This window comes from Artibeus jamaicensis, unplaced genomic scaffold (genome assembly GCF_021234435.1).
Source record: "Artibeus jamaicensis isolate MK-2021 breed Jamaican fruit bat unplaced genomic scaffold, CSHL_Jam_final contig_473, whole genome shotgun sequence".
Classification (NCBI taxonomy): domain Eukaryota; kingdom Metazoa; phylum Chordata; class Mammalia; order Chiroptera; family Phyllostomidae; genus Artibeus; species Artibeus jamaicensis.
In genome coordinates, this window is record NW_026521851.1 from 141,096 (window position 1) to 167,731 (window position 26,636).

The 26,636-nt window shown below is 54.2% G+C and overlaps 1 protein-coding gene across 1 annotated transcript in view; it reads left to right on the plus strand.

The window, feature by feature from the left end:
- Positions 1 to 588: 588 nt before the first annotated feature.
- Positions 589 to 26,636, plus strand: part of KCNK1 (potassium two pore domain channel subfamily K member 1) — a 36,554-nt gene continuing 10,506 nt past the window's right edge. The window contains exon 1 of the mRNA XM_037136759.2: positions 589 to 1,022. Within this exon, the coding sequence (XP_036992654.2) occupies positions 668 to 1,022 (355 nt within the window). The 5' untranslated portion in view covers positions 589 to 667. The remainder of the gene's footprint in view (positions 1,023 to 26,636) is intronic.

A 26,636-nucleotide genomic window follows, 5' to 3' on the forward strand; every position in this document is an offset into this window, starting at 1 on the left:
CATACTCACAGACACACATACCCCTGGGTGCACCCGTGCATGCACACAGTCACACACATACGCACACACTGACAGATTCACACATGGACATGTGCACAGGCTCTCAGTCTCACATGCGCGTGCGCGCAGAAGCACTCTCAGACACGTGCACATACACTTGAGCACATGTGCACTCACACACAGAGAAATGTACGCAGACACACACTACCACACACGCTCGTGTGCACATAGGCGCGCCCACAAACTCACACGCACACACTCACAGACATACATGTACATTTCACAATCTCACATTCACACTCGTGCATACATACGCACACGCTCTGACAGTCCGGTTCGGTTACTGAGCCCGGCGGCAGCAGGAGGAGCCCGCGCCTGGGCCGCCTGTCCAGTCCCGAGGTCCGGGCAAGTTTGCACACGGTCTCCAGGGACGCTCGGGTTACCTGAGCCAGCACCACGTCCGCGCCACATCATCGCTGCTTTGTTTGCCAAAGGAAGCAGGAAAAAAAAGAAGAAAGCCACCGGGAACGAGCCAATCGCTGGCGGCGGGCGCGGGCTCCGAGGGCGGGGCCGAAACCGAAGGCGGGCGCGAGGGGCGGGGGCGCGAAGCCGCTCCTGGCGGCGTGCGGCGCGGCCCGGCTCTGGCTCGGGCTCCGGCGGCGGGAAGATGCTGCAGTCCCTGGCGGGCAGCTCTTGCGTGCGCCTGGTGGAGCGGCACCGCTCGGCCTGGTGCTTCGGTTTCCTGGTGCTCGGCTACTTGCTGTACCTGGTCTTTGGCGCCGTGGTCTTCTCGTCGGTAGAGCTGCCCTACGAGGACCTGCTGCGCCAGGAGCTGCGCAAGCTGAAGCGGCGCTTCCTGGAGGAGCACGAGTGCCTGTCGGAACCGCAGCTGGAGCAGTTTCTGGGCCGGGTGCTGGAGGCCAGCAACTACGGCGTGTCGGTGCTGAGCAACGCCTCCGGCAACTGGAACTGGGACTTCACCTCCGCGCTCTTCTTCGCCAGCACCGTGCTCTCCACCACCGGTAGGAGCCCGATGCCCCCCCGCCGCTCCCAGGGCCCCTCGGATCCCCCAGCCCCCGCCCCTCCGACCCGCTCACCCCCACCCCGGCCACCCTGGCCCGTCCAACCGCCGGCCACTCCCAAAGAGACTCGCCAAGGGCGGGCTCCGTGGAGCCGGAAGCCGGTGAGGTGGCCTCAGAACGTGACTTGGCCGTTGCTGCCCGTAACTCTTGGAAAGTGGTCTCTTACGAAAGCCTCTGGCCTGAGTGGCTCTACGGGCTTCTTGGGCTTCGTCCTTTCTTCTGGGTCCCTTACACGTATCCGCTCCGGTTCAAATCTATACCGCCCTGGCTGCAGAGCAGCGAGGCCCGTGGATGCTGGAAACTCTGGGTTCCGAGCGCACGCACCTCCCTCCGGACCCATCCCGCAGGCCCAGGCTGCAGAATCGATCCGTAGCGCGTTCAAAGGTCACCTTCCGGAGGGCGCCTTCCCTCTTTCCTACCTTTGGGGCAGTTTGGGGGAACCGGGTGACATCACTGTGCTCCTTGCAGGTGACCTCTGAGCGCACAGGCCGATCCGGTTTCTTTTCAGAGTAGGAGAGAGAGCGAGGCAACGCCGTGCCCCTGGCAAAATGGGGCACCCTGATTCAGCAGTTTCTTCAACTTCGGGTGTGCAAGGCCACCCTTAAACTTGGGAGCGCACTTCCCTTGCGCTAGTCACCCCGTAGGACGTGCGCCCAGTGGAGGAGCGTCCGGGGGTGACCCGGGAGGCCCGCCCGTCCCCCAGGCAGCGCGTCCGTGCTGCTAGACCAAGTGAAGGAAGGCTGGGTTTTGCCCGCGGCTAAGGGGGGGCGCCCGCCCCTGTGCAGAGGTTTGTAAATTGGTATGTGGACCCCGGAAAGTGTCTCAAAGAGCGTCCGGCGCAGCCCAGTCTCTGTGTGCAGGGCAGCAGATCCTCGGACAGTGCATCTCGGCTTGCACTGCTAGGTCGCTACCTGTGCAGTTCTGGAATAGGGGCCTTGCGATTTGCAGCCGCGAGCCCTTACCTCATCCCACTGGCCCCCGCCCGGGTGGTGAATCAACACTGTTACTTCAGCTCTTCCCTCATCCCACTCCTTCCCACCTCCCAGGGCTTGTTTGTTTTTAGTCGCTTTGGGCTAAGTCCAACTGATTGTTTCAGTAATTATTTGGTAAAGAGTGCTGTGCTCCAAAAGGCTGGGCGTGTGAATGACTAAACCCAAGTGCGCTCACCCTGAATAAACAGAAGTCCAGATTGTGTTGTGATCTTTTTAAAATTGTGTTTAAAACGTAGCCCTAAACAAGACAGACCTGTTACCTCACTTCTTAGCTTTCCCAACACGACTCTTGAGCTTTCTACCAGCACGGCGTCCCTGGCCCGTGCCTGGTCCTCAGGTCACTCAGGAGTCACCGGGCCTTTCCTTTGGACAGGTGCGTGTGCTAAATTGAGAATCATTCATTCTCTGCAGAAGCGTTCCCCTGGGCTCCAGGAGGTCTCCACGGGGTCACAGTGGTGGGCAGACACTGAAGAATGGTGAGAACTTTTAGCACTCTGTAACCGGGACTTTAAAAGATGGAACGGGAATAAGAGCAATGTTTTGGGAAAAAGTTCTCAGATGGGATCTCCCATTGCTGTGCGACTCCTTGGTAAGCTCTGCACCGTACGCGCGTAATTCAACGTCAAAAATATTGGTTCACATTTTGAAGAGACGATTATTTCCCACACTTCCTTCTGGTCCTTTTTTAAAAAATGCAGCTCCTGTTTTTAAAAAAAAAGTGGGGATGGATGGCTTATTATTGGTATTCAGATTGCACCGGGGCTCCTAAGAAAGTCTGCATTCATGCAGAAACAAGAGTTCTTTCAGGAAGTCAGGGCTGGGGCACTTCAGGATAAACTGAATGCAAGGGAGCCTCTTGGTTTGTAAAGTTAGCAAATCAATGAATTTTTGTCATTGATAGGATAGGATTGAATTTGCTAATTCAAATAGACTTCTAACAGAACTTAGAATCTATTGTAAATCAACATACTCTTCTGTTAGTTTTGTACTGACCTGCTACTGACAACATTGCATGTTCCGTATAGTGTCTAAAACCCCAGAACAGCCCAAATGAAAGAGATGCATTGGTCCGTGCTTCTCTTTTGTGTAGGTACTGGACATGCTGCGCGTGAGCGTGTGTGTGTGTGTGTGTGTGTGTTTAGCATTTTTTGCTCAGTTGATGGCAAGTCACGGAGATTGTTGTCACCTGGTCAGTCACTATGGTCAGCCTCTGCCTTGTCCGGAGTAGAAATAGGGGGGCATTACAGAGGCACCGTTCGTGGTGGCCTTCCATGCTGTATACGAGAGCGTGAATGCAGTATGTCGCAGCTTCTCGTCCCAGAAAGGACAGGCTTCCTTTTTTCCTCCCCCAGAAGGAACTGAGTAAAGTCCTCATGGTCTGTTTGGAGAAAGCCTTAGGTTGGTAATTGAGCAATGTTCTTGTCCTTCTCTGCTCTGCCAAGGATGCTGAATTATTTCCAGCAAAAATGTAACATTTCTTCTCGGCTACAGCGTGGAAGAAAGCACAGCCCACTTCTACCTGCTCAGAGGGAAGCGTTGTGTAAAAATAAAGGGCGTGTGGGACTCACCTTTCCCATTTCACCTTTATACTGGGATGTCTTTCAAAGGTTAAGGAAATAATGTGTGACACTTGGAGGGTAAGGAAGAATTTTTATTAAAATTATCTTTAGTAGCCACATAAAATTTTGAGTGATCTCCTATCATTCATTCCTAAGAATGGTTTGTCATGTTTGTTTTCTGTCTCTTTGCTTCCTTATTCACCCCCCTAAGCAAGGCTACATCAAGGGATGGGTGATTGGTTAAAATACGTTTTTTGTATGCATATGAATGTAAAGCTGCCGCTGCCTTTTGCTGCTTTGTAAATATGGGGTCCGTGAGACAGCTCAGTCTCTATTTCTGTCACCCAGACACATGGTGCAGCCTTGTTCCTGTGTATGCAGGGACATTTTGAAACTCTTATTTCAGGTGCTCAGAACAGAACTTGCTGCAGCTTGTCTTACCCCAGCTTTTGACTGAGGTGGGGAGCTCCTACTGCGTTGGAGAACGGGAAAAGCAGTAATGGAGATGCTGCATCGATCTGTGGTTTTCCAGTTGTTTTCTTTTTTTTTTAAGATGTGATTTATTTTTAGACAGAGGGGACTGGAGGGAAAAAGAGAGGGAGAGAAACATCAGCGTGTGGTTGTCCCTCACGCGTCCCCTACTGGGGACCTTGCTCGCAACACAGGCACGTGCCCTGACCAGGAACTGAACCAGCAACTAACTCCTTGGTTCACAGGCTGATGCTTAGAGCACTGAGCCACACCAACCAGGGCTCCAGTTTTCATGAGACAAATCTGTTCTCACCAATAACAAGTATTTATTGAGCTTTTGACTAGAATGGGGGGCACAAACTGTGCTCCTGGCCAAATCCAACCCACCACCTGTGTTTGTGCAGCCCAAGCTAAGAATGGTTTTTACATTTTGCAGTGGGTGGGAAAATGTCAAAAATAATATTTTCTATCACACTCTAGTGTTATGAAAATCAAATTCAGACCCTCTGGTGTCTGCACGGCCACGCGCCTTTGCTTCCGGGTCATTCCTGGTGGCTCCCCAGGGACAGTGGCCGAGCTGCACAGCTGTGACAGAGACCATGTGGCTGCAGACCCTAAACTACTGTCTCTCCCGCTCCAGAAAACGCTTACTGACCCCGCTTTAGAACAGTGTTTGCGGGGCCCCGAGAGGAGTGCTAATAAGGGCTTTATGTCCTTTTGGGAAACACTCTGTGAGGCTGTTTAGCGTCTTAGACTTGTGGGCTTCGTTCTAAGTGCTGTGCGCCATTTAAATTGTGCGCTTCTTCCACAACCTCTTCCAAAACACATGGTTGCTTATTTATTGTAGGACATGACTAGTCCTGGGTCCGATTGATGGCACTGCCTTTTTTTTCCCAATGGCGACAAAGGTAAACTTCACGTTGGTATCACCTTTTCTCTACTGCACAGTAAATACCCTATCTGGACCAAAACTGACAATAAGGAAAGAAATTTCACCCAAAACAAACAAGCAAACTCAATCAGCCAGAGAGAGGCCTGAAGTTCATGCTCTATTCTCTGCAGAGCCTTTGATCTCAACTTGGAGCCTTTACATTCAATTGTAACGAATTCAATGATCTGATTTCGACGCCCCCTAGCAGGTTAAAGAAGGAAAGGGGCAGCCACAGACACACATAACGGGAAGATCACGAAAAAAGAAAAACGGTAGGCCCTGGCTGGTGTAGCTCAGTGGATTGAGCGCAGGCCTGCGAACCAGAGGATCGCGGTTCAATTCCCAGTCAGGGCACATACCTGGGTTGCAAGCCAGTTCCCTGCAGGTCAGTTCCCAGCAGGGGACGCACGAAAGGCAACCATACATTGATGTTTCTCTCCCTCTCTCCTTCCCTTCCCTCTAAAGATAAATAAATAAATAAAATATTTTAAAAAAAAAAAGAAAAACAGAAAAATAAAATATTTTAAAAGATGAGTATCTGCTGAACACTTCACTGTGCCAGGCAGTGCTGACACGTGGTTGTCACAAGAATTAATGAGATGTGGATGTCATTGTCCCCTCTCCCCAGACACTGGCTCTGAAGTTTAGATTGAGCCACTCCCCACCTGGGTCCCCAAGGGAGAAACGGTATGGCCTGGATTGGAATGCAGGTGTGCCCCAGCAAGTAGCCCGAGCATTGCATAGTGACACAGTGCAGGGGGTAGTCATTGGCTAAATTGTGTCTCCCCCAAATTCTCGTGGTGAAGTCCTCACATCAGGTAACCGGGAAGGGCTGGGGCGTGTAACCAAGGTGAATCGACAAGGTCGCTCTCTGTGAGTCCCGGAGAGAGGCTGCTGAAGAAATGGAACCTGTCGACGCCTTGATCTTGGGCCTCCAGCCACAGAACTGCAAGGAAGTGAGTGTCTTGTGTTCCATTCGCCCCATCTTGTGGCTCTTCGTTATGGCTTCCCTAGCAAATTCATACAAAACTACTCAGGGACTCACTTTAGTTGTGTAAGCACAAATGAAGGAACAAACACAGAAGCACAAGAAACAGGACTCCCTCTCCAGGAAGTGGTTACTGAGCACTGGGTTCACCAGGTTACTGTCTCGGCCCTCAGGGACCTTGTCCTGGACGTGTGTCAGTCTAGCGGGGGAGGGAGCGGGGGTGGGAGGTACCTTAAACACGATAACAAAGTGAAACAAGAAGGGTGTGGTTTGGGTTCACTGCTGAAACAGAGATGGGAGTGCGGAAACAGAGATGGGAGTGCGCATTCCGTGAGTGGGTGCCTGGGGGTGCAGAGGGGTCCCGGGTGGTGGTCTCTGACAAGGAGGTCGAGTAGGCTTCTGAGAAGCTGGCCTTTGGGTGAGGAGCCGGAGGGAGGGAGCTGTGATCTAGAGCAAAGTCCCTGTGTTAGGGGTGCAGCTGAAAGCCACTGTGGCTGGAGCTGAGAGAGAGGGGGCACGATGAGGTGAATGGGGAGGAGAAGGCAGGGGTGGAGGATGCCACAGGCCACCGCGAAGCGCTTGGCTTTTCTCTGGGTGAGTGGAGAACTCTGGGAAAGTCTGAGCCAAGGGCTGACACCATCCGACCGATCGTTCTAGTGGCTTCTTCACTCTGGCTGGCGTTGGAGGACAGCGGAGGCCGCCAAGGCCCTCCCTGAAAGGGGAGCTGGTACGAGAGCCCAGCCCAGGCCTGTCGGGGGCACAGAGCAGGGCGGTGGAGTAGGTCCTGGCCTCAGATTTCAGATACGTGGTGAGAGACCCAGTGGGGTTGGATGTGAGGTGTGAGTGAAACAGTCGTCAGGAATGACCCCAAGGCCCTGGCGGGGTATCTCAGTTGGTTAGAACGTGGTCCCAATATGCCAAGGCTGTGGGCTCCGTCCCTGGTCAGGGCACATGTAAGAATCAACCAATGGATGTCCCACATAAGTGGGGCAACAAATCAGTGTTTCTCTCTAAGGTCAATGGGTTAAAATAAAAACATTTAACAAACGGCCCTCTGGTTTCCACTTGAGGCCCTGACAGCACAGAGACAGGAAAGGCCAGGGAAGGCGCGGGCTCCGGGTGCAGGGTCCTAAGTGAACTGAGATCGTGGGCCAGTTGAACTTGAGGTCCCTCCTGGGTGTCCAGAGTCTGCACAAGAGGTACTCCCTCCCCTCTGGTGCGTGAGGGCCGTACTGACAGGGTACCATACTTCCCTGATTTCCAGTGACCGCATGGGCCATTTGTATGACTGTTAGGCCCGGGGGGTGGGGCCTGAGCGCGGTAGGAGGAGACCGGGAGTCTGGAGTGGAGAGGAGGCACGAGCTATTCCAGGGGAGAGTGGGAATCCTCTGGGCCCGGTTGCCTTGCTGAACTCATTTAACAGGAGCTTCAGCTGCTTCGACCTCCAGGCCAAGAAAGAGCGTCTGAACTATAACACTGTTTTCCAATTGAATATTATGTAAGGCCCAGTGGAAAGCGGGGTGGGGGAAGGAGGAAGAGGGGGTAGGAGGATCTGCCGCGTATGTTCTTAAATTTAACAATAGGAGATTCAGTATTTGATGAAGTTCAATAGAAAATGTACATCATGTATAGTCCAAAGAACAGCAATAAATAAAAGTGTACAATCCATTTTTTAGGAGAAGCACACATTTGAAAGCTACAGAACAGTCAGTCAATCTAGGTCATTTCTATTTCTAGGAAGTAAATAAGAAAAACGTGACTTTTCCCCCACAAGAATCTAAGCATTTTAGGAATCTCTGATCTTCACATAAAGACCCAGTTTGTGACAGATGGGAGAATTATCACACGACTCTGAAAACAACCTAATTTTATTTCCATCTGTGTATGTTTCAGTTCACTGAGTTATCATGAATTACAGACGATGCCATTTGAATATCATCGCTCCTTGCCTGTCCTTAGTGATCAAAGCTTCCCTGCTCAAATGCTGTATATTTTATTCACCTCAGGTTGTGAATAATCAGGGGGAAAGTGAATGGTGCAAACTAGAGTTAAAAGGTTAAAACATTCCTGTAACTAATGTTCTTGTAACAAGAATTCTTTAAGCGCTTGAACAGTGGTTACCAAGGCACTCAATTATTTAAAGACTGTGGTTAGGTGGATTAAGTTAATTAAAGAACCAGACAGCCTGCTTGACGTCAAACGCCACCCTGAGAAGTTGTGGACAGGGACAGCCCCCCATCATGCCCCAGGTGCCCCCCAGTGCTGTGACGCCCCGCTGCACCCGCACAGCCCCTTGACCAGACTGGGTGTACAGATGCCGCTGGCGGGAGGGCTTGGAAGAGCCCTGATGGTCAAAGGTCGCAGGAGGTCGCCGTGTGTGGACAGCAGTCTTACACTCCTTCCTCTGCAATGCCCTTATATTTAAGACTGGGACCCAAAAAATAGAAAGGCACAAGCCTCCAGTTACCTCCAGGTTTGCACCCTTCCGTTAGTAATTTGTGGCGCATGAGCTAAACCCGCATCTGTTCTTCAGCAGCTCGGCTGAGCACCTGCCACTGTCTGTGAAGGTGGCCGAGTGAGCCCCCAGAGACACAGTGGTCATTGTCATGTGCATGTCTGCATTTCCTCTCTGGTTTGCCCGCACCCAGGCTGGTGCTGCTGCCCCCCCTCCCTCCCCCCCAGCCTGTCATGTGACCCAGGGCTGGTGGGGGGTGTGTCCTGGCCTGTCCCTCCTTGGTGTCCCAGTCTCCACACAGGGCCAGCCAAGGGCAGGAGCACCTTGGAGCAGTGCCCCCCTTCACCACGAGCGGGGGGGGGCTTTTCCCTCCCCAGCCCCGAGGGCAGTGCTGCTAAGTACGATTGTCGTCAGTGGCATCAGACTGAATTAGTATTTAAAAAACACAACCCGACTGCGTGAAAAGTGGGAAATTTAAAAAACACAGCCCGACTGCATGAAAAGTGGGAGTGGCGCATTGTTTCGGGGGAGAATGTGCACTTTCAGGTATATTGAGTCACCCTTCAGGGGGGTCCAACTCACGGCCCAGGCTGGCTATGTGTGTGACCCAGCACAATTTCGTCAATTTACTTAAAACCTTTGTGTCGCTCATCAGTTTTTATTAGTGTTTGTGTGTTTAACATGTGGCCCAAGGCAACTCTTCTTCCAGTGTGGCCCAGAGTCGCAAAAGGTTGGACACCCCTGCTAGACTAAGTAAACATTGCTTGCAAATGTCTTTGGGGGACTTTAAAAACTAAACCCAGAAGGGATCAGGTGACAGCTATTGGGGTGGGCGGCGCGATGCGCGGATCTGGGGACCAGGAGGAAGGGGTCAGTGCCCCTGACGAAACCATCTGGCACTGCGTGTTCCAACGCTCTTGGGTCTGGCTGGTTGCAAAGCGCGGCTCTGGGGTGCAGCTGTTCCCTCCGCACAGTGGGACCACGGAATGGGGTCCTCTCCTACCTAAAGTTCTGTGGTCCTAGGTCTTTTCCACGTTTTCTGAGCACTTGCTACTCTGTGCCCCACATGCAGGGACACATGAAAAAGACTGCAAAGGGACAGTCACTCACCTCAACAAGCCCTCGCAGCCCAGCTGGGAGACGGAACTGAACCACAGAAGTCCCAGAGAGCCGTGTAGGGTGCGGACGGACCTCTAACAGCTGCGGTGTGTAGGGTGCCGGCGACGGCTGCAGGGTTTTCAGGGCTGAAGTGCTCAGAGAAGCATCATGGAGGAGGTGGCTTGAAACAAATAGGAATGAGCTGTACCTGCCAAAGGTCTCAAGGATGGCAGCCTCCCAGAGCCAGGAGCCACCAGTTGGCAAGTGGCTGAGGAGGAGGCTTGAAGGTGGAGGCAGAGGGCCTCGACTATGGGAAGTGGAGTTCACACTTGACTCTGTCAGCTGTCAGGAGCCATGGTAGGTTCCTGAACCTGCCCTCTGGCAAGCGGCCCGGCCTGCAGACTGGCTGAGGGGGGAAGCTGGCGTCGGGCCACAGGGCTCTGAGGCTGCAGCAGTCCTGGAGGGCAAGGTGCCCTGTATCGGGGAAGAGAGGGCTCCCTGCAGGACCGCCAGAATGGGCAGACTGAGTCACAGGGACGGGGTGGGGTGGCCCTGGGGAGACCCCGGGGCACAGTGGGATGCGGGAGACTGCCGTGGGCTGACACACCAGCAGTGCCACAGCTGGAACCCTGAGCGAGGCCTGGGCGAGTCACCGAGCTGCTGCTCTGCACAAGGGTGTAAGCTCTTTCTAGGCGAGTGCAGGGCAGGGGGCAGAGAGGGAGGCTCTGGGAGCTCGGTCCCTCACCCCAGATTCTCAGGGATCCGGCCCTAAGACCAGGAGTCAGCTCTGAAGGGAGTAGTTATAAACGCTACTTGTCATGAGTATGTCAGCTCCAAATGAGCGTTGCGAAGTAGTTTTGAAAATTTCTAAGGAACATGGCCGTCCCCCAGATCCCGTTTGCACTGTTGATGGGCTTTAAGTACATTTTTTTGGGACATACTGAAATCTTAACTTCAACTCAGTTCCTGAGTGGCCACACTGTAACTCGATGAAGCTTTGACAGGTGTTATACATATAATTCTTTGCATTCTGTCATTGTTCAGGACAGTTTCTTATTGCACTGGGCTCGGATGAAGGATGGCCGGCTTCTCTTTAACCTCTCCCTAGTTCCCAGTTTGCTGAAGGGCGTGCAGTGTCTCAAGCGCGTTCCTGCGGCTCCGGGAGCTGGGTGGCAGAGCCCCTATCTGAACACTCCTGAGTGCTTTGAGGAGAAGGCACCGCCTTGTGGAAACCTTTAAATCGATCATCCTATTCGGCTTTCTTCCCCGTCGGACGTCATTTATTTAAAACCACACCCGTGCCCACACTCACAGGGTGCCTTTGCTTCTTGCTGCCGTATTCAGAAGCCCTGAACTCGGGAAGCGGGTTGAACCCGTGTCCTTCTAGCCCAGGTGTTTACACAGCTCAGGGGCAGGTCGGAGAGGCAGACCAGCAGGTGCCCTGTGGTGGATGGGATGCTTGAAAAGCAAAGAAGAGCTGATTTTTTTAGTCTCCTAAGGACCTGCCATCTAGCCTCTGACCATGCTCTCTGGTGAGTCTGTCACCTGCTCCCCACACCAGGTCCTCGGTCATGTGTCCCCTCAGAGTGGTAAGAGCACCCTGGAAAATTGACACATAGCCCCCTTGCAGCAAAGGGGAGGCGGGGCTTCGGCATTTATGGAGACTTAACCTAACAGTTTGAGCAGGTCGAATGTCCTTCCCTAACAGCGTCACCCTGGCTTCCAACCTGAAGAACACCGTGTGTCCCAGCACCACGCCACCTGGCCCAGGGAGTCACGCAGCATCCACAGCCTGTTTTATTTGCACCTCGTTGGAAATGAGGAATTCTCGCAGCACGATGGCCCTGTTAGCAGAGGGCTTCCCTTTGTCCCCAGTGGTGGGGTGCTGTCATACCAGGGTGTCCTCATGAAAGTGTCACTCGCTGGCTGTGTGACGTTTGTCCAGCTGTTCGTGAGAAGGGGGAGCACCATGGGGCCAAGACCCGGAGTTTATTTAGTCCCAGCTCACAGGGATTCTCCTTAAATACGGGATTTTCAGCCCGTCCGCCACCAGCTCAGAAGCAGGCGAGACTGCCCGCAGCGTGCGCCCCAGTCCCTGCAGGAGAGTGCCCAGGAAGGGAGCTGCCCGTGGGTTTGACTGACTTCCCTCTGCTCGCGTACGTGATGGTTTGGAAGGCCGCTCTCCTCGATCTGAGAGTGCAGTGAAGCCACCCCCACCTCTGCCCACGTGGCTGCGTGTTTTCAAAGGCAGGGTGTCTGGGGAAGACCGCAAGGAGGCCCGAGTCGAGCTGTGTCCCAGGCTTCTCCGGGCCTCACACCTTCGGCTCCTTCCTGACTCGTCTCATGGATGCCGGTAGGTTCCACATTGTCTCCAGCAGCTGTGCCTCTGGGTCCCATTAAATGCAGAGGTGGAGAGAGTAGTGTCACCCAGAAACTTCAGTGACCGACAGTCTCCTAATCTGGTCCCTTTTGGTTCGGGCAGAGGGAACCACTGTCCTTGTCCCTGCAGAGGACTCGCAGCTCAAGGTGGCCCTGGACCTGAAAGCCACCTCCTGAGACCCCGGGACGGATGTACCCTTCACACTGTGCTTGCACCTGGGGGCCGTGTGCCTGTTGGGGACGGAAGGCACTGCCGTGTGTTCTGCTAAGTGGCATGTGACATTGGGCCGAAGAGAGTCTTTGAGTGCGTCCCTAGGAGGGCTCGGTCCACACGGCTGGGGGTGAGCTCTCTACTCCCCCGGAGGCTGCTACGTGAGCTCCTTTCCTCTCCTGATAGGCTCTGCACACAGTCACTGTTACATGGACCCAGTTGCCCTGTTTTTGTACTTTTTTCCCTAAAAATAACAGTTGTAATTGGAAGCAAACCACCCAATTTCCTGGTTGCATGAAGGAGAAGGTTTTATCAGTGATTGCGGTCAGGTGGAACGGTGAGGTCGGTTCTCAGAGCGAGGCCTCCCGGGCCGTTTCTTCCACCGTCTTACCAGTACTCAATGCCGCTGTTCGTGTTCGACTGCCGGCCATCGCCGCGGAGGTGCAGTGCAGACGCTCTGCCGGCACTGGGCCGTCCCTGCTGGCGGCGGGGACCTCCCAGAGGGCTCTGGCTCAGGGACCCCAGAAATCACTGCTGCGTGCTGACCACGTGCTGCGGCCACGCACCGGACGTGGCTCCTCTGCCCTCCCCGCACCTGGGCGCCCCTGCCGTCCCTCTGCTGATTCTGGAGGTTACAGCCACGCCTTGGTTTTCCCGACTCCGGGCTCCTTCTCAGGAGCGCCGGGACTGCACCTCTGCTGTGTCCTCCAGCTGGCCCTCCACGTTGGCGTCCCCTGCAGGGCGGCTCTCGGAACCGAGCTTTCGGGAGCTGCTCGCCTCTGACACGGTGCCTTCCTCTAAAGGCTGAGCGAGGAGGTCACACCCTCGATTCTCAGAACTGTTCTGAAACCTTGTTATCAGAGCTTCCTCCTTGGCCCTGACAGAGGCCAGGTTAGCTGCCCTTCGTTTTGGATTGATTCCGTAGGTCGTTTCAACGAAAATTGGCCTGATGACTAATGAGTGCGTCATGTGAGAGGAGCAGCGAGGTCCTTGACAAATGAGGTTGGAGGAAGGTAACGGCAACACTGTTTACTTTGTGACCTTTAGACACCTACCTGTAATGGATGGACTTGTCATTTGCATCCTTCTAATATGTATGAACCAGTAAAAGTATGTTTAAAAAGTAACATTTGAAGAGGAAAACTCTAGAGCATTTCATCGTGGAGGCCTGTCTGTTACAATGAGCCAGTGCAGTTGTGTGCAACACGATGTCCTTGGGAAGTGGTGGTGGCCCGTTAAACTTATTTTCCCAAGGAATTCAAGACTGTTGGACTTCATCACAGCCTTAAATGGCCAGTTTGGTACGACGGGACTCAGAGTCTGATCTGACTCTCCTCTATAGACAAATACAGCCAGGGTGCTAATTTGTCGGAAGTCACGAATAACACCCTGTAAGAGTTTGGGGACAGTCTGAAAAGAAGACAAGTGTCAGTCATCCCCGTGTTTTGTCCTGGGGGAGATCATTTCCCTAGGGGTTGAGGGAGAAGGTTTGGAAGGGGGATAGGGAAGCCCAGGCGTAAGAGGCGTACCTGGCCAGGTCAGCGGCAGGCGCCCAGGAGGGCTGGAGCGGCTGTAGGTCCCCCCCCCCAGAGCAACAGTTCCACCCATTCGTGGGCCGAGTCTTTGCTGAGCTGGGGAGACCGTGAAGGCAGGAGTGTGGCAGTGGCCGTGGGCAGATAAGAAGGGTGCAGTGGGGAGTAAGTACGGCAGTAAGAATAGTTACGCTGCGAGACTCGGCATTTTCAGTCTTCTGACTGCTGCTCTGCCACGTCCGTTGGTTGTTGAGACAGTTCCAGTGGCTTCCGTGTGGCGCCCTGGCCGGCGTGGCTCGGTTGGTGGGAGCACCGTCCTGTCACCCGAAGGATGCCGGTTTGATTCCTGATCAGGGCACATGCGTGGGTTGCAGGTTTCATCTCGGGTCCAGGTGCGTAAGATCCCGGGTTCGGGCACATAAAGCAACTGATCCATGTTTCTCTTTCCCCACCTGTCTCTCTGAAAGCAATGGGAAAAAATGTCCTTGGGTGAGGACTAAAAAAAGACAAGCAGTCACATGTGGAGAGTACTTTAGTGATCCCAGTGGTACGGAGGTGAGGTCGGAGGCCAGAGCGGGGCCTCGTTTAAGCAGAAGCAGTTGGGCAGGGTCCTGCGGGGGGGCTCAGCCCCACGCGCCGGACGGTCTGGGAGGCCCGAGGCCAGAGTCAGCCAGGTGGGGTGGCCGGCATTAGCTATGGCCACTTGGTGTCCTGCCTGTGGTGACTAGCTTTACGGCGTGTCTCCGATTAGGGTCACTTGGAAACGTCTGTCGCTGAAGATCCTGCACTTACGCTTTCTTTGAACTGTTTAATGAAAAGCTGAACGAAAAGCAGCGTGATCTCTTAGGAGAAGACGGCTGTCTGGGGGTGGTCTCAGCAGCACTGCGGCCAGCCGAGACACCCAAGTGTGAAGTGGCCGTTCTGTCCTGACAGAACACTTAAAATAAAAAGAAATCATTGTTTCTTTCTGAGTTAAGTGGACATATTATAATCGTCATTGGTCTTCAGGGCTTCTACCCTCAGCCCGACTCCAGAAGAATGTTTAAGTATAAACGTTTCTCTGGCCCAACCCGTTCAGTATTTGGGCCTACTCTTCACAGTGGGATTGCCTTGGTGGGCAGGGTCGGGTGGGGTGAGGGTGGGTGGACGGGGCACCAAGGATCTGAGGGCAGTGAAGCCGCTCTGTCTGTGTGACAGTGGTGCACCTGTGTCATTCTACACTGTTTCAGAGCCGCAGGTTGTACAACAGCAGGAGTGAACCCTGATGTAGAGGGTGGGCCCACTCCAGTGGGAGGGTGTTATGATGTGCGTGTGTAGGGGCCAGAGGAATGTGGGGAATTGGCGTACCTTCCTGGCAGCTCTGCTGCAAACGTCAAAGTGCTCAGACCCAGAGGGACAGGTCACTGGGCAGGGCTGCCGGGCGGGGAGGCTCAGGGGGTTAGTTTGTTGCTACTGCAGAGGGCGGAGCATCAGTGTCGGTGGGAGGAAGGCGGACGTGCCGGGCCGGGACCTCAGGCCCCGCTGGGAAGCTGCCCCAGGGACACAGCGGCGGGTCCTCTGGGGCGTTCCGGTGGGTATTTCCTTCCGCTCACCTCCGTCTTCTCCGAGAGGTGAGACTGTAAGGAGAGTGGGAAACGCAAAGAGTTTTAAAGACTCACCCGTGGCCTTCAGCAGTGTTCCTGCCCTTCTCTCAGTGTCCAGCCCTGTCTCTTCCCAGCAAGCCGCCCAGCCCTTTCAAATTAAATTTCCTGTTTGGTGCCGACTGACAAGTGTTCTGCGGGACCCCACTGACTGGTGCGTGTCCCCAAGTCAGACCAGGGACAGGATCGTCACTTGTATGAAAGGGGCAGAGTAGGAGCTCTGCTTTTTCGTACAGTGGAATGACTAGTAATGACATTTGGGGACCTCTGGATTAAAAATAAATCCAGTGCAGTCATTGGAGGAGCAAGACACTCACTTTATACTTCAAGTGGTTCTGTTTCTCAGGCTGATAGACCCAACCTTCAGGGCCTTTAGGAGCAGGAATTCTCAGTGGCTGGGGGCAGGGAAGGGGCGTGCAGTTAGAATATGAGTGTTCTGTTTTATGCTTATTATTTATCATAAAAGTTTCAGGCAGAATGCCTGACAGAATGTGTCTTCGCTATGGGGAAAAGGGGGGGTTGTTCACCTCCCCGGCCCAGTAGAAGCAGGACCCTCTCCTGTGATGGTTTTGTTTTCGTGGTGCTATTTACTTATTTACTTATATTTTTAAAGATTTATTTGTTTGTTTGTTTATTTGTTTTTAGGCAGAGGGAAAGGGCAGAGAGAAAGAGAGAAATGTCAATGTGTGATTTTCTCTCATGCGCCTGCAACCCAGGCATGTGCCCTGACTGGGACTCAAACAGGTGACCCTTTGGTTTGCAGGCCAGACAGAGCTCAGTCCACTGAGCCACACCAGCCAGGGCCATTGTGTTATTTAAACGTGACATCAGTTTTAAAAGCTAGTAAATATGGGTTTGAACATTCACCCTGTTAGCCTGCATGTCTTAAATGGTAAAACAAAGCCAGGTAAGCGTCTCATTTGAGATACTTAAAAGTGGGGGGACCCTGGGTGCCTCTGCTTCCCCCTACTGTATGGGGTGCCTGCCCCAAGCAGTCACACAAAGATGTGGATTAGGAAAAGAAGAAAATCTCTCTGTCTCTCCGACCAATTTCCAAAGTAGGGGTGGGGAAAGTAATGATCAGCTCAGGAAATGAAGCAGAAGCAAGAAGGTTTCCCCTCCTAAGACAGGTGGGGCCCTGCAGAAGCTCCCCTGCGCAGCGGCTGGGCAAGGTGCTGCAGACCGGGCTGCAGAGCTGGGCTCTGGAGCCTCCGGGAGGGGGCGGGGCATCCCCCTGCATCCCTCTGGCTGAGCCACACGTGGCGCACCGTGGCACAGGTGCAGGGCTGTGGGACCCAGCTGGGCAGGAGCCGGCACGCTGAATGCACCACCTCTGCCTCCAGGGCTCGATGGCTAAGTCGAGCCACTCTCCAGCAGATGGTTTATGCCAGAAAGCACTATTTTTAGAGAGGGAGGAATTCACGCCATTCTACCGAGCAGCTGCCCTTCCTGTGTTTTGCTCTGTGGGGTAGGGTGTGTGTCCACACAAGTGGCAGATACATTTCTTCTGCCACTTGAGGGTGTGTGTGCCATTGAGTCGCTCTGACCTGGCCTCCCCATGAATGAGTGACGCCCACGGTGCCCCGTCCTCGACAGCCCCACACGGCTCTAGACCTGTGCCTGGGCCTCTCGTGGAGTCAGTCCAGCGCACACGTGGCCCCTCCTTCCCCGTTTGTCCTGCTGTTTTGGGTAACTGCCCACAAAACCAGTGATGCCGCTCCCGGTTCGGGCAAAAAACATACAAGCCCAAGGGTTAGTTTTCTATGACCGAAGTCTTCAGCAGCTGTTTTGTTTGGTTGGCTTTTTGGGGTTTGTTTGTTTATTGCACCCATGTCATCTTGACGCAGGACCCTGGGTCTACGATTGGGTCCCATCCTGACGGACCCAAAGAGCAGGCGAATGTGCTGGGTTGGCCTTTCTCACTCAGGGCCCCTCCCTACACGGGCCCGGAATCGAAGGAAGGGGAACACGGACTTCACGCAGTGCTGGCCCACCTTGCTTTCTGACACAGAGCCTTTTAACCACTGAGGGGCCTCTAATCACACACCGCTTGGCATTTAAAAATGTTCTCTTTGTTTCTGCATCTGCATTTCCCAGAGGTAAGGGGAGCCTGGGCTGGCCCCGTGTCTCTTTGAAGAACCTGCAGCATCTACGGTAAGTGCCTGGTTGGTCACGCGAGGGTCGGGTCATCCGGCCAAAGCGCGCTCCTGCTCCGGGACACGGGACACGAGAGAGGCTGGCTCTCCCGCACTGACGTTGCCCAGGGCATCCATTTCTCTCGTAAGAGATGCCCTCGCTTTCACCACCAGCTTCCTTCTAGCGTCCGACCAAGGACTGAATATGCCCTGTGTCTGTGTCAAATACTCATCTGCTCAGTAATATCCTGGGGAAAGAATCGGAGCTTTGGAAGCTGTCCAGGTTTTTTTGTTTTTAAACAGCTTTGAGGCTACCAGTCATCTCATGAACTTGGCACTGGGGTGTTTGCATGTGTGCTTGGTTCTGGTTTTAGTGTATTCTCCCGACTTGTATTCTGAAAACTCCTTCCTGACAGCTGGTACTGAACGCTCGTCCTGCACGTGTGTGGGCCAGGCTGGAGGGGGTCTCTACACCCCCCGCAGAGACCCTCTGAGGTGCTCCTCCCCCTCCCTGCTTGCTGTAGGCAGCCGCCAAGCTGGTGTGTAGGGACGAGTGAAAAAGACACTGAAGAGAAATTGAGCACTTCTTCGGGTTGCTGCTGTTACTTCAGTAGTCTCCCGGATCCAGTGAGGGTCGCAGAGGGCACTGTAAGCTTCGCATCCAGAAAGATCGGAGTTAAGAATTCTCTGAACAGAAAGACTGGAGCTCCCCTGCCAAGTGTGTGGGTAGCAGCTGGGACAGAAAACCATATGTTACTCTTCCAAGAGTTAAACATTTTTGATAACATTTGAATAAATTGGAAATATACTCCTCTGATAAAATATAATATTTTTGCACCATGGGTAGTTTTGAAAAGGTGTGGAAGCACCTATGAGAAGTAGCAGTTGTAGAGTGTTGGTGGTGCCGTGGGCTACTCCGAGAACAGTGTATTCCCAGGTGGGCAGGTGAGGGACAAGGTGTCATTGGAATTCTTCCCACTGGACTCTCGGGCGTGGTCAGGAGGCCCAGCCTCACTTCTGACCCAGCAGTGAGCTTGAATTGAGCAAACTCATTATATTCCTAAGTCGTCATCATTGATGAAAGACAAAGCAGACATGGAAGTAATTCACTGTAGTTAGATTTCCGTAGTAAAAGAAATTGGAAGTCATTTGAAAGTCATTGGCTTTGAAAGTCAAGGCTTTGAAAGTCATTTCTTATCATGTGAACTAACTTCCCCATGGTGGACATTTGGTAACGTTTTACGCACATGTTTTTAACCTCTTACGTAGGTACCCCCGTCCGTTGCTCACAATGAGGTGGTGTTCCGGAAAATTGTCTAGAATGGAGGCCAGGCCTGGCTCCACCTACCTGTGGCAGCCTCTCAGGACTGCTGTCCCCGTGGCTGGTGCTGTCAGGCACCCTGGCCTTTGTCAGTGTTGCCACACACAGGTCCCTGTGCTGGGCCTCAGAGTCAGGGATGGGCAGGAGAGTCCCGGGCATCGAGCACAGCTGGAGAGCCATGCAGACTGGCCACGGTCATACAGGTGACTGTGGCAGTTAAGACTGCTGTCAGCTTCAGTAACACGTAGTAGCTTAAATTGATGTGTGTGTGTGTATGCGTGTGGATGTGTGTGTGCATGCTTTTGCCCGTCTTTTTTCTCACATCGCAAGGCCTGGCTGTGAGCAGCGGCTCCGTGTGGTCAGTCCCGGGTGGTTCTTCCTGGCTGGTGGCCCTGTGCTCGGCTCCTTCGTCCCCACATCAGCCCCTCAGCATCATGGGACGGCTGCGTGGCTCCAGACCCGGTGTGTATGCCAAAGGCGGGGAAAACAAAGATGCCCGCCGGCAGATTTCCACTCATCCCATTAGTCAGAGCAGGCTTCTGGGGCGACAAGGAAAGGACACGTGTGCTTTGCCCGCCTCTGGTAGAGACAGGAGCAGGAGAAGGGGTCCTGTGTACATGTGAGGGCCTCAAGTGTCACGTGCTGGGGAGCACATGCAGAGACTCCTCTGCCTGAGGCGCTTGGGGACGGGCAGACAAGGTGAAAGGGCCCAGCAGGTGTAGGACAGGGTGTGTTCTGAGACCGCCCCGGTTCTCTGAGACCCACCCCAAGTGAGCAGCGAGCCTGGGCGAGTGGGCACCAGAGTCCACCTGAGGGGCGTGGATGCAGTCCTTGGCAACAGCAGTGGTGTGGCCTGGGGGGGTGGCCAGTGGGGGAGGGTCTCCCGTACACAGAGAGGGAACGAGACAGTCCTCACCTGTAACCCGCAGTGATGACAGAGGTCAAGGAATAAATTGGGGATCCTTCCAAAGTCGGTGGCTCCTGGTGTCCACTGGAATGTTAGCGGTAAGGCAGCAAGGGTCTGGGATTACTCCCAGGCCACTGGTGGGGGGGGGCAGGGGGCCCTTCTCTAAGCTGCAGGTTGCAGCCGGGGGCCGTTGTGAGGGGCCAGCGCACTGGCTCAGCTGTGGGTGTGCTGGCTTAGCGGGGCTGCGGCACCGCCCGGGGATCATTGGGAGTGGAGGGCTGGGTTCGGTGAGAGGAGCCGGGCTCAGCACACTGGGTTGGGCAAAAAGTCCGTTTGGTTTTTTTCCGTAAAATAAGACATTTTTCACTTTCACCAATAACTTTATTGATTTGGATATTGTGAGTATGTCGGCTATCTCCCACTATGGACTTCTGGTGGGTAGAGGTCAGGGTTGCTGCTAAACAACTTCCAGTGCATCAGACAGTCCCACAGCAGAGTTACTTGGCCAAAATGTCAGTGGTCCCAAACACTTCACAGAGCACTTTTGATACATTGTATCAGTCACAGCACCTTCTCCATACACTGCATAAATCCTTTTGGGGGGGTTCAGTTGCATTTTTACATTTCTTAAAATAATATAAGCATAATACACCGAAAATGTTGTATATCTTCTTCCATCATCAATATTAAAATGGCTGCACAAAAATTCACCAATTTTGATGTTTTTTTTAATGCACACTAGTATGGCAGCTGCCACAATACAGTCTAACAAAATGTTTCAGTGAAGTTAGAGATAGCTGAGCACTGCTAGAGCCATCCTGCAGAAAAAACTTAGTGAACTTTCCGGCCAGCCCAGTACCTCGACGGGGGGCCCTGTGCGTGTGGAGGGGGTGTGCAGGCACGAGGGGGAGTTTCAGGGTGGGGGTCCTGCTCACTGCACACTGACTGGGATTCATGCGGATAAACAGGGTCATAGTTTTACATTTCCCTCTGAAGTGCAGTGTTCTCTCTGACGACCTCCTGTGGCTCATACACTGGTTTCCATGGAGTGGGATCCTCTTAAAGACATGCTTCGCTTTCCTTCTCATGCCCTCACACTGGGGTAGCTGTCGGTACCCGTCTGCAGAAGTCAGGACAAGGGCATGAGGGTCTGGACTTCCTCAACACGTGTGGGCTGCCCGCTGCGTCTGGCTCAAGGTGGCAGGAGGAGCCGCAGCTGTGCCAGCCCCTCCCCCCTGTGTGGGCGGACGTGGCCGAGTCCCCGTGAACCACAGCGGCCATCGTCTCCAGTCCCGTGTCCCGTGAGTTCCCAAAGCCCCAGCCGTGCTCAGTGTAGAGCGTGGAGGGGTCATGGGGGCGGCCACAGTCCCAGTAGAGCTGTCGCAGTTCACCTTTCTTTACACTCACACCGCCCCTCGCCTCAGTGGCTTTCACGGTGCCCCTAAAGCAGTCACCCTGCTGATTCCCGCAGTCACTGATATTTGTCACTCTGCTGCCATGCGGCTCTTCTAGGCTCTGGGGCACACAACATTAACACACAAACCAGGCCCCTGCCTCCACCACAGCTGGGACAGCAGTTGGCATATAAGTAAATAAGACAGGTTTGGGGGTGCAGGAGACTGACACAGGCTAGTGGGCTTCAGGGTAACTGGGAGAAGATGGGGCTACTTTAGAGAAGGGGGGCCTGGAAGCCTTCTCCTGGGCAGGGATACTGGTCAGAGACCTGAATGCAGACTGGTAGGGAAGGCTTTGAAGCTGGGGAACAGGAAGTGCAAAGGCCCTGAGGTAGGAGCTTGGGTTTTTTGAAGAGTAGACAGAGCCCCATGCATCCAGGGGGCAGCTGTGAGGGGCATAGTGGCAGGAACTTGGTGGAAGAAGTCATTGGAAGCAAATCCCAGAGTTCCAGAGCAAGGAATTTAACATTATGTCCTAGTTCTAGTTCTAGCACTTGTAATGAAAGTCATTGGAACATTCCAATTGGAGGAGTGATGTGATGTCATTTCCGTTATTAAAAGTCTGCGGGACAGTGTTGTAGATTGAACAGTGGCCCCAAAATGTGTGTGCGTGTCCCAGCCCCTGGAACCTATAGATAGGACTTTATTTGGAAAAGGGGTCCTTGCAGATGTAATTAAGTTACGGACCCTGAGAGAGCTCTCCTGGGTGACCTTGGGAGGCCCCTAAATGCAGTGACAATTCCTCACCCCAAGGGAGAAGAGGCACAGACACAGAGAGAGAGGGCTGCGAGGAGTCGGAAGCAGAGACTGGGGTTGGGGCTGCAGGCCGGAGCCGCCGCCTTCCTTGTTGCAGGGTCCGGAAGAGGCGGGAAGGGCCCCCCACACCCAGCCTCTGGCGGGCGGTGTGGCCCGGCCGCATCATCATTTCACTTCTGACCACAGACCGTGGAGTAACACCCTTCTGTTGTTGTAAACCACCAAGTCGGTGGGAATTTGTTACGGCAGCTGCAGGAACCTCATTCAAGTGTCTCAGGGACTCACTGTGCATTTGGGGGGGCTCGTGGGGGGATGGAATCCTGGGGACAAAGTGGGCGGCAGTGAAAGTTTACCCCGGGGGAAACTCCTGTGGCCTGGGTCAGCAGCAGTGGGAACAATGGAAGAAGAATTCAAAATCTACTTGGTGTTTGGGCCAAAGAGCTCAGGAGATACCAGTACTGTTACCGGAAATGGGAAAGATTCACAGAGGGCTCCTTCGGGCCCGAGGTTTCCTGGTGGGGCGCGGTGCTGCTGGGGGTGGGGGCGGTGCCTAGCACGATGCATTCCAGAAAGCTGTTGTGGACGTAGTCATTTGTCACATCCCAACGGAATTTCAAGTAGGAAGCCAGGCATGAATTAGCTCAGAAAAGAGGGGAGGGCAGGTCAGTTTGGAAGACATTCCTATGTAGCTCAGTTTGCTGTAATTTGGAAGCTAACCGAGTCTTGGGAAGCTTAAAAATATGAATTCCTGTGTTCCTTCCCAGGCCCGTTGAAATAACTCTCTAATAAAGCATTTAAGAGTTCCTGCCCCAGGTGAATCTGAGGCCAGTGGCAGAGCCACGAGCAAAAGATGGTGTTTACAGTCACGGTTCTGATGCAACCCCCGAGGCAGAGCAGGCTAAGAGGGTCCCAGCGGGGCTGGCCTCTGACCGACCCCCTTGGATGGCCATGGTCTGAGGGTGGCACTCTTGTTTCTCTTCTTGTGGGACCGAGCACAGACGGGGCAGAGTCCGAGGGCGCCTGGCGGAGGTTCTCTCTGCTGGCAGCTCCCCGGGGAGGGAGGACCAGCAGCAGGCACGGCACAGGGTCTGTCAGCCGCGGAGAGTGCGGTGGGCCTGGAACCAGGGGAGCGGTGTCTCCAGGAGGAGAAGGAGTCAGTGTGGCCAGATTGTGCTGAGAGGCTGGGAAGCGTGAGGGTGGAATTCAGTTCAGGATTTCTCCCGATCAAAGCCCTTGGCGACCTGGAGAAGGCAGACTCGCCTCAGCGGAGGGTTGGTCAGGGAAGCCGGTGCAGAACCCGTGTGGGGGGAGTGGCCACAGACCTTCCCGTGGAACCCCAAGCGGGGGGGGGGGGCTGTTTCCAGCTCATTGCTTCTGGTCACCCCTTAAAATCCAGCACATCTGGGAGTTAAACAGTTTTACTCAAAATGACTATGTTGGACCAAACATTCAGTGTTTTGGAAAGTGGTGCCTGAATCCCCTCACTCACGTGTCAGTTTTATCAGTGGCGCATCATCTATGCCTCTGTCCCTCCCATTTACCTTTCTCGTTCCCTGCGCTTCCCTGCCAGTGTTCCCCGGGCTCCGGCTCTCACAGTCGGTCAGTTGTTTCTCCCCAGCAAGGTCGCTCCAGCTCACAGATCGCAGCTGCTTTACACACACCCACGTGAGTGGTTGGTGTCACAGCTCATTGCCTGGGACGCAGCTGGGCTCCGCCAGCAGGAGTTGGCGCTTGGGGCTGAACTAACCCAGAGGCAGACAGCACAGCTGCCCGGTGGGACCGAGGTGAGCTGGGAGTGAGGTGAGCGCTGTGAGGTCCTTTGGCGGGAAGGCACAGGGGCCACGGAGGTGGATGGTGCCCTTCCTGCCCTTGCGACCCTGCCCCTCCTCTGCTCAGCCCTTGGTCCTCACTGTCCCCAGCACCACGGGGCCAGTGAACTGAAGTGCCATGATGCCGGTGGGACTGCCTAGCCTCCCGGGTCTGGTTCCAAGTCCTCACTCGCTCTGGCACTGTGCTGCCCGGGGATCCTTGTGTGCACCCGAAGTAGTTTCCGGGGGCAGTGGAAGCCCACCCAGCAGGTGCGGGGGGAGCTGTGCGTGGCCAGCAGCAGTCCCCACAGCCTTAGGGAAGTGGCGTGTTCTGGACCACTGCACCTCAGTGCTGGCTGGGGAGGCCAGGGGGCGCCCTCTGGGCTGCGCCACACCCCTGCCTCCTGGCAGATGGACCCGGGCTCCTCCGGGAAGTCTGTCCCAGTTCGGGAGCAGACAGACAGCTAGTCTGGTTTAACCCCTTGGAAACTCTGCAGAGGAAATGAATCCATCGCCCTCTCCGGGTGGTTGGCCGTGGACTTCCAGGCTGCCTAGGGTTGGGCGTGTGCCCTCCTCCAAGAACAGTCTGAGGCTTTAACAAGTCTGTGGGGGGGGAGATCGTGGTGGCCTCTGTGAATGGCGAGGGCAATCTTCCAGGGCTCTCTGTACAAAGGCAGGACTGGAAAAACTACAAAAATTCCAGACCTTTCTTCCAGAGCTTCTCTCCATGAAAAGCTGTGTTCCTACCTCCACATTTCAAGTCCTTGGCTTTTTTGTGTGTTAGTGTAGCTTATTTTCAAATATGCACAAAACGAGAGCACTGTGTGTAATAAATGCTCCCTGCACCCACCTGCCGGCTGCAGGCACGCCGGATGTTGCCGTCCCGCTGATGTCCCCCTGACGTCCCATCTCCCTTTTCCTTTTTCCTGGCGAGTGTGTCAGTGAACTTTGGGCAGGTTATGCAGTGGTGCTCTCAGGGGCCTGGGACAAAGGCACGCGTCTGTCGTGGGCACTGTGGCCCCACTGTCGTCACCCGTACTCCAGGACCACGGCAGAAATGGGGGCCTCTCCTTGTGGAAGCCCCCACTCGCGTCACTTCTGCCGTAGATCCTGCACCCCCGGGGCCGGGACCCAGAGCCCAGAGAAGTGATCCTTCCCAGAAGGAGAAGTCTGTCGCGTTGTCAGACACTTAGCAGACGTGAAAAGTGCATTTTTTCACTGTGATCCTGTCCTCTGAGGGCAGGAAGTTGACATTCCAAGTTCCCTAGTAGGAATATGTTCCATAGTCTAGGGCTGGTCGGCGTTCGAATGACCCTACCTAGAGATCCGGGTCCCTGATGTCAGCTCAGCAAGTGTCTGTCAGGCAGCACAGAGTGCCGGAGTCTTTTCCTTCGGTGACATGGGTGGTCGTCAAGTGATGAGCGTGCACCGGGGTGTCACCTGCTCTTGCAGGACGGGGCACGCCATCTTCGAGAACCCGGCAAGTGGATTTGCGTCAGTGCTGGTTCTGGGTCAGGACTGCAGCCTTCTCGGTGGCCTGCCTGCCCCTCAGGGAAGGACCCTGTGGGTCTGTCACCTGATCTGAACAGAAGGGAGCTGCATGCAGCTTCTGGAAGAGGGCCACCCATTTCTGTGGAAACTTCAAACCTTTAAAGTTCCAAAGGAGGGAGAGCTTGAACTTCCGAACTTACAGCAGGTGTTGTGACTGTTTCGTGCCTCTGTTTGTTGTAATCCACCACCTGGGAGAGAAGTGCAGTGGGAGGGACTACGGTTCCCACCCACCTTTGACATCCGGATCCGCTGGGAACCACCTATACGATATTGTCGGAACGGCCACCAGGCTGGGTCCGTTTGGGTGGAGGAAAGGAGTGAGAACGCGAGAGGGAGTTGGGTTTTTCTCCTGTTGTGCAGGTCACTGGTATCCTCCCAAACTGCAGAGACCCACACAGGCCATAGGTCTCAGCCTGTTCCCTGAGTGCAGTTGTCAGGCCCCGGTGGTCAGGGACAGCTGTGACCAATGTGCCAGGTGTCCGAGGGCATGGGGAAGATGCAGGCAGTTCTGCTGGCAGCCTGGGGACAGTGTGGCCCACAGCCCACATGGAAGGGGGACCCTGAAAACCAGGAATATTTGTAAAAAACTATGTATTTATTCTTACATCTTTAAACTTCAGTCACCTTCAAAGTACTCTCCCTGACGCTCTTCAATGCTCCCAAGTACATCTGCCCGTTGCTGCCCCCAGTCTTCCTGGCTTGGTTCCCGGAACAGCCTGGTGAATGGCCTTCCCTGAGCTGGGGCTGCGGTTCGCTGTCCACCTGTGTTAAATACGTCTGTTTGTTCCGAGCCCTTGATTTCTTGCTGATGACCCTGAGGGAGCTGGCCTCCCGGGTCTGTCAACCCTAGAGAGTAGAAGGCTCACCTGTGACCCAAAACTCCCCCTCCAAGCTACGGTCCCACTGCCCCAGTGAGTGACACCAGGGCCAGTGGCCCCAGAGCCTGCCCGGGTCACTCAGATGAGCCAGTCGCAAGCCCATTCATTTTGCCCTTTCTTTCCTGTGGAAACTGCAATAAACGCAACTGCTTGGAATTCTGGGAAAACTGCGCTAAAATGTGAAGTAAAATAGTCACCATCTCATGCTGGGCCGTGAGACATGTGCTACCTTTTGTGTCCCTGGTGGCCTAACAAGGGCATTAAATGACAGTGCTCAGTAGACAGTACAACTGATATTTGGGAGGTAACAAGATTATTACCTGATTTTTTTAAAGATTTTATTTATTTATTTTTAAACAGAGGTGGAGGGGGGAAGAGAGGAAGAGAAACATCAGTGTGTGGTTGCCTCTTGTGCGCCCCCTACTAGGGGCCTGGTCTGAAACCCAGGCATGTGTCCTGACTAGGAATCGAACCAGCAACCTGACACC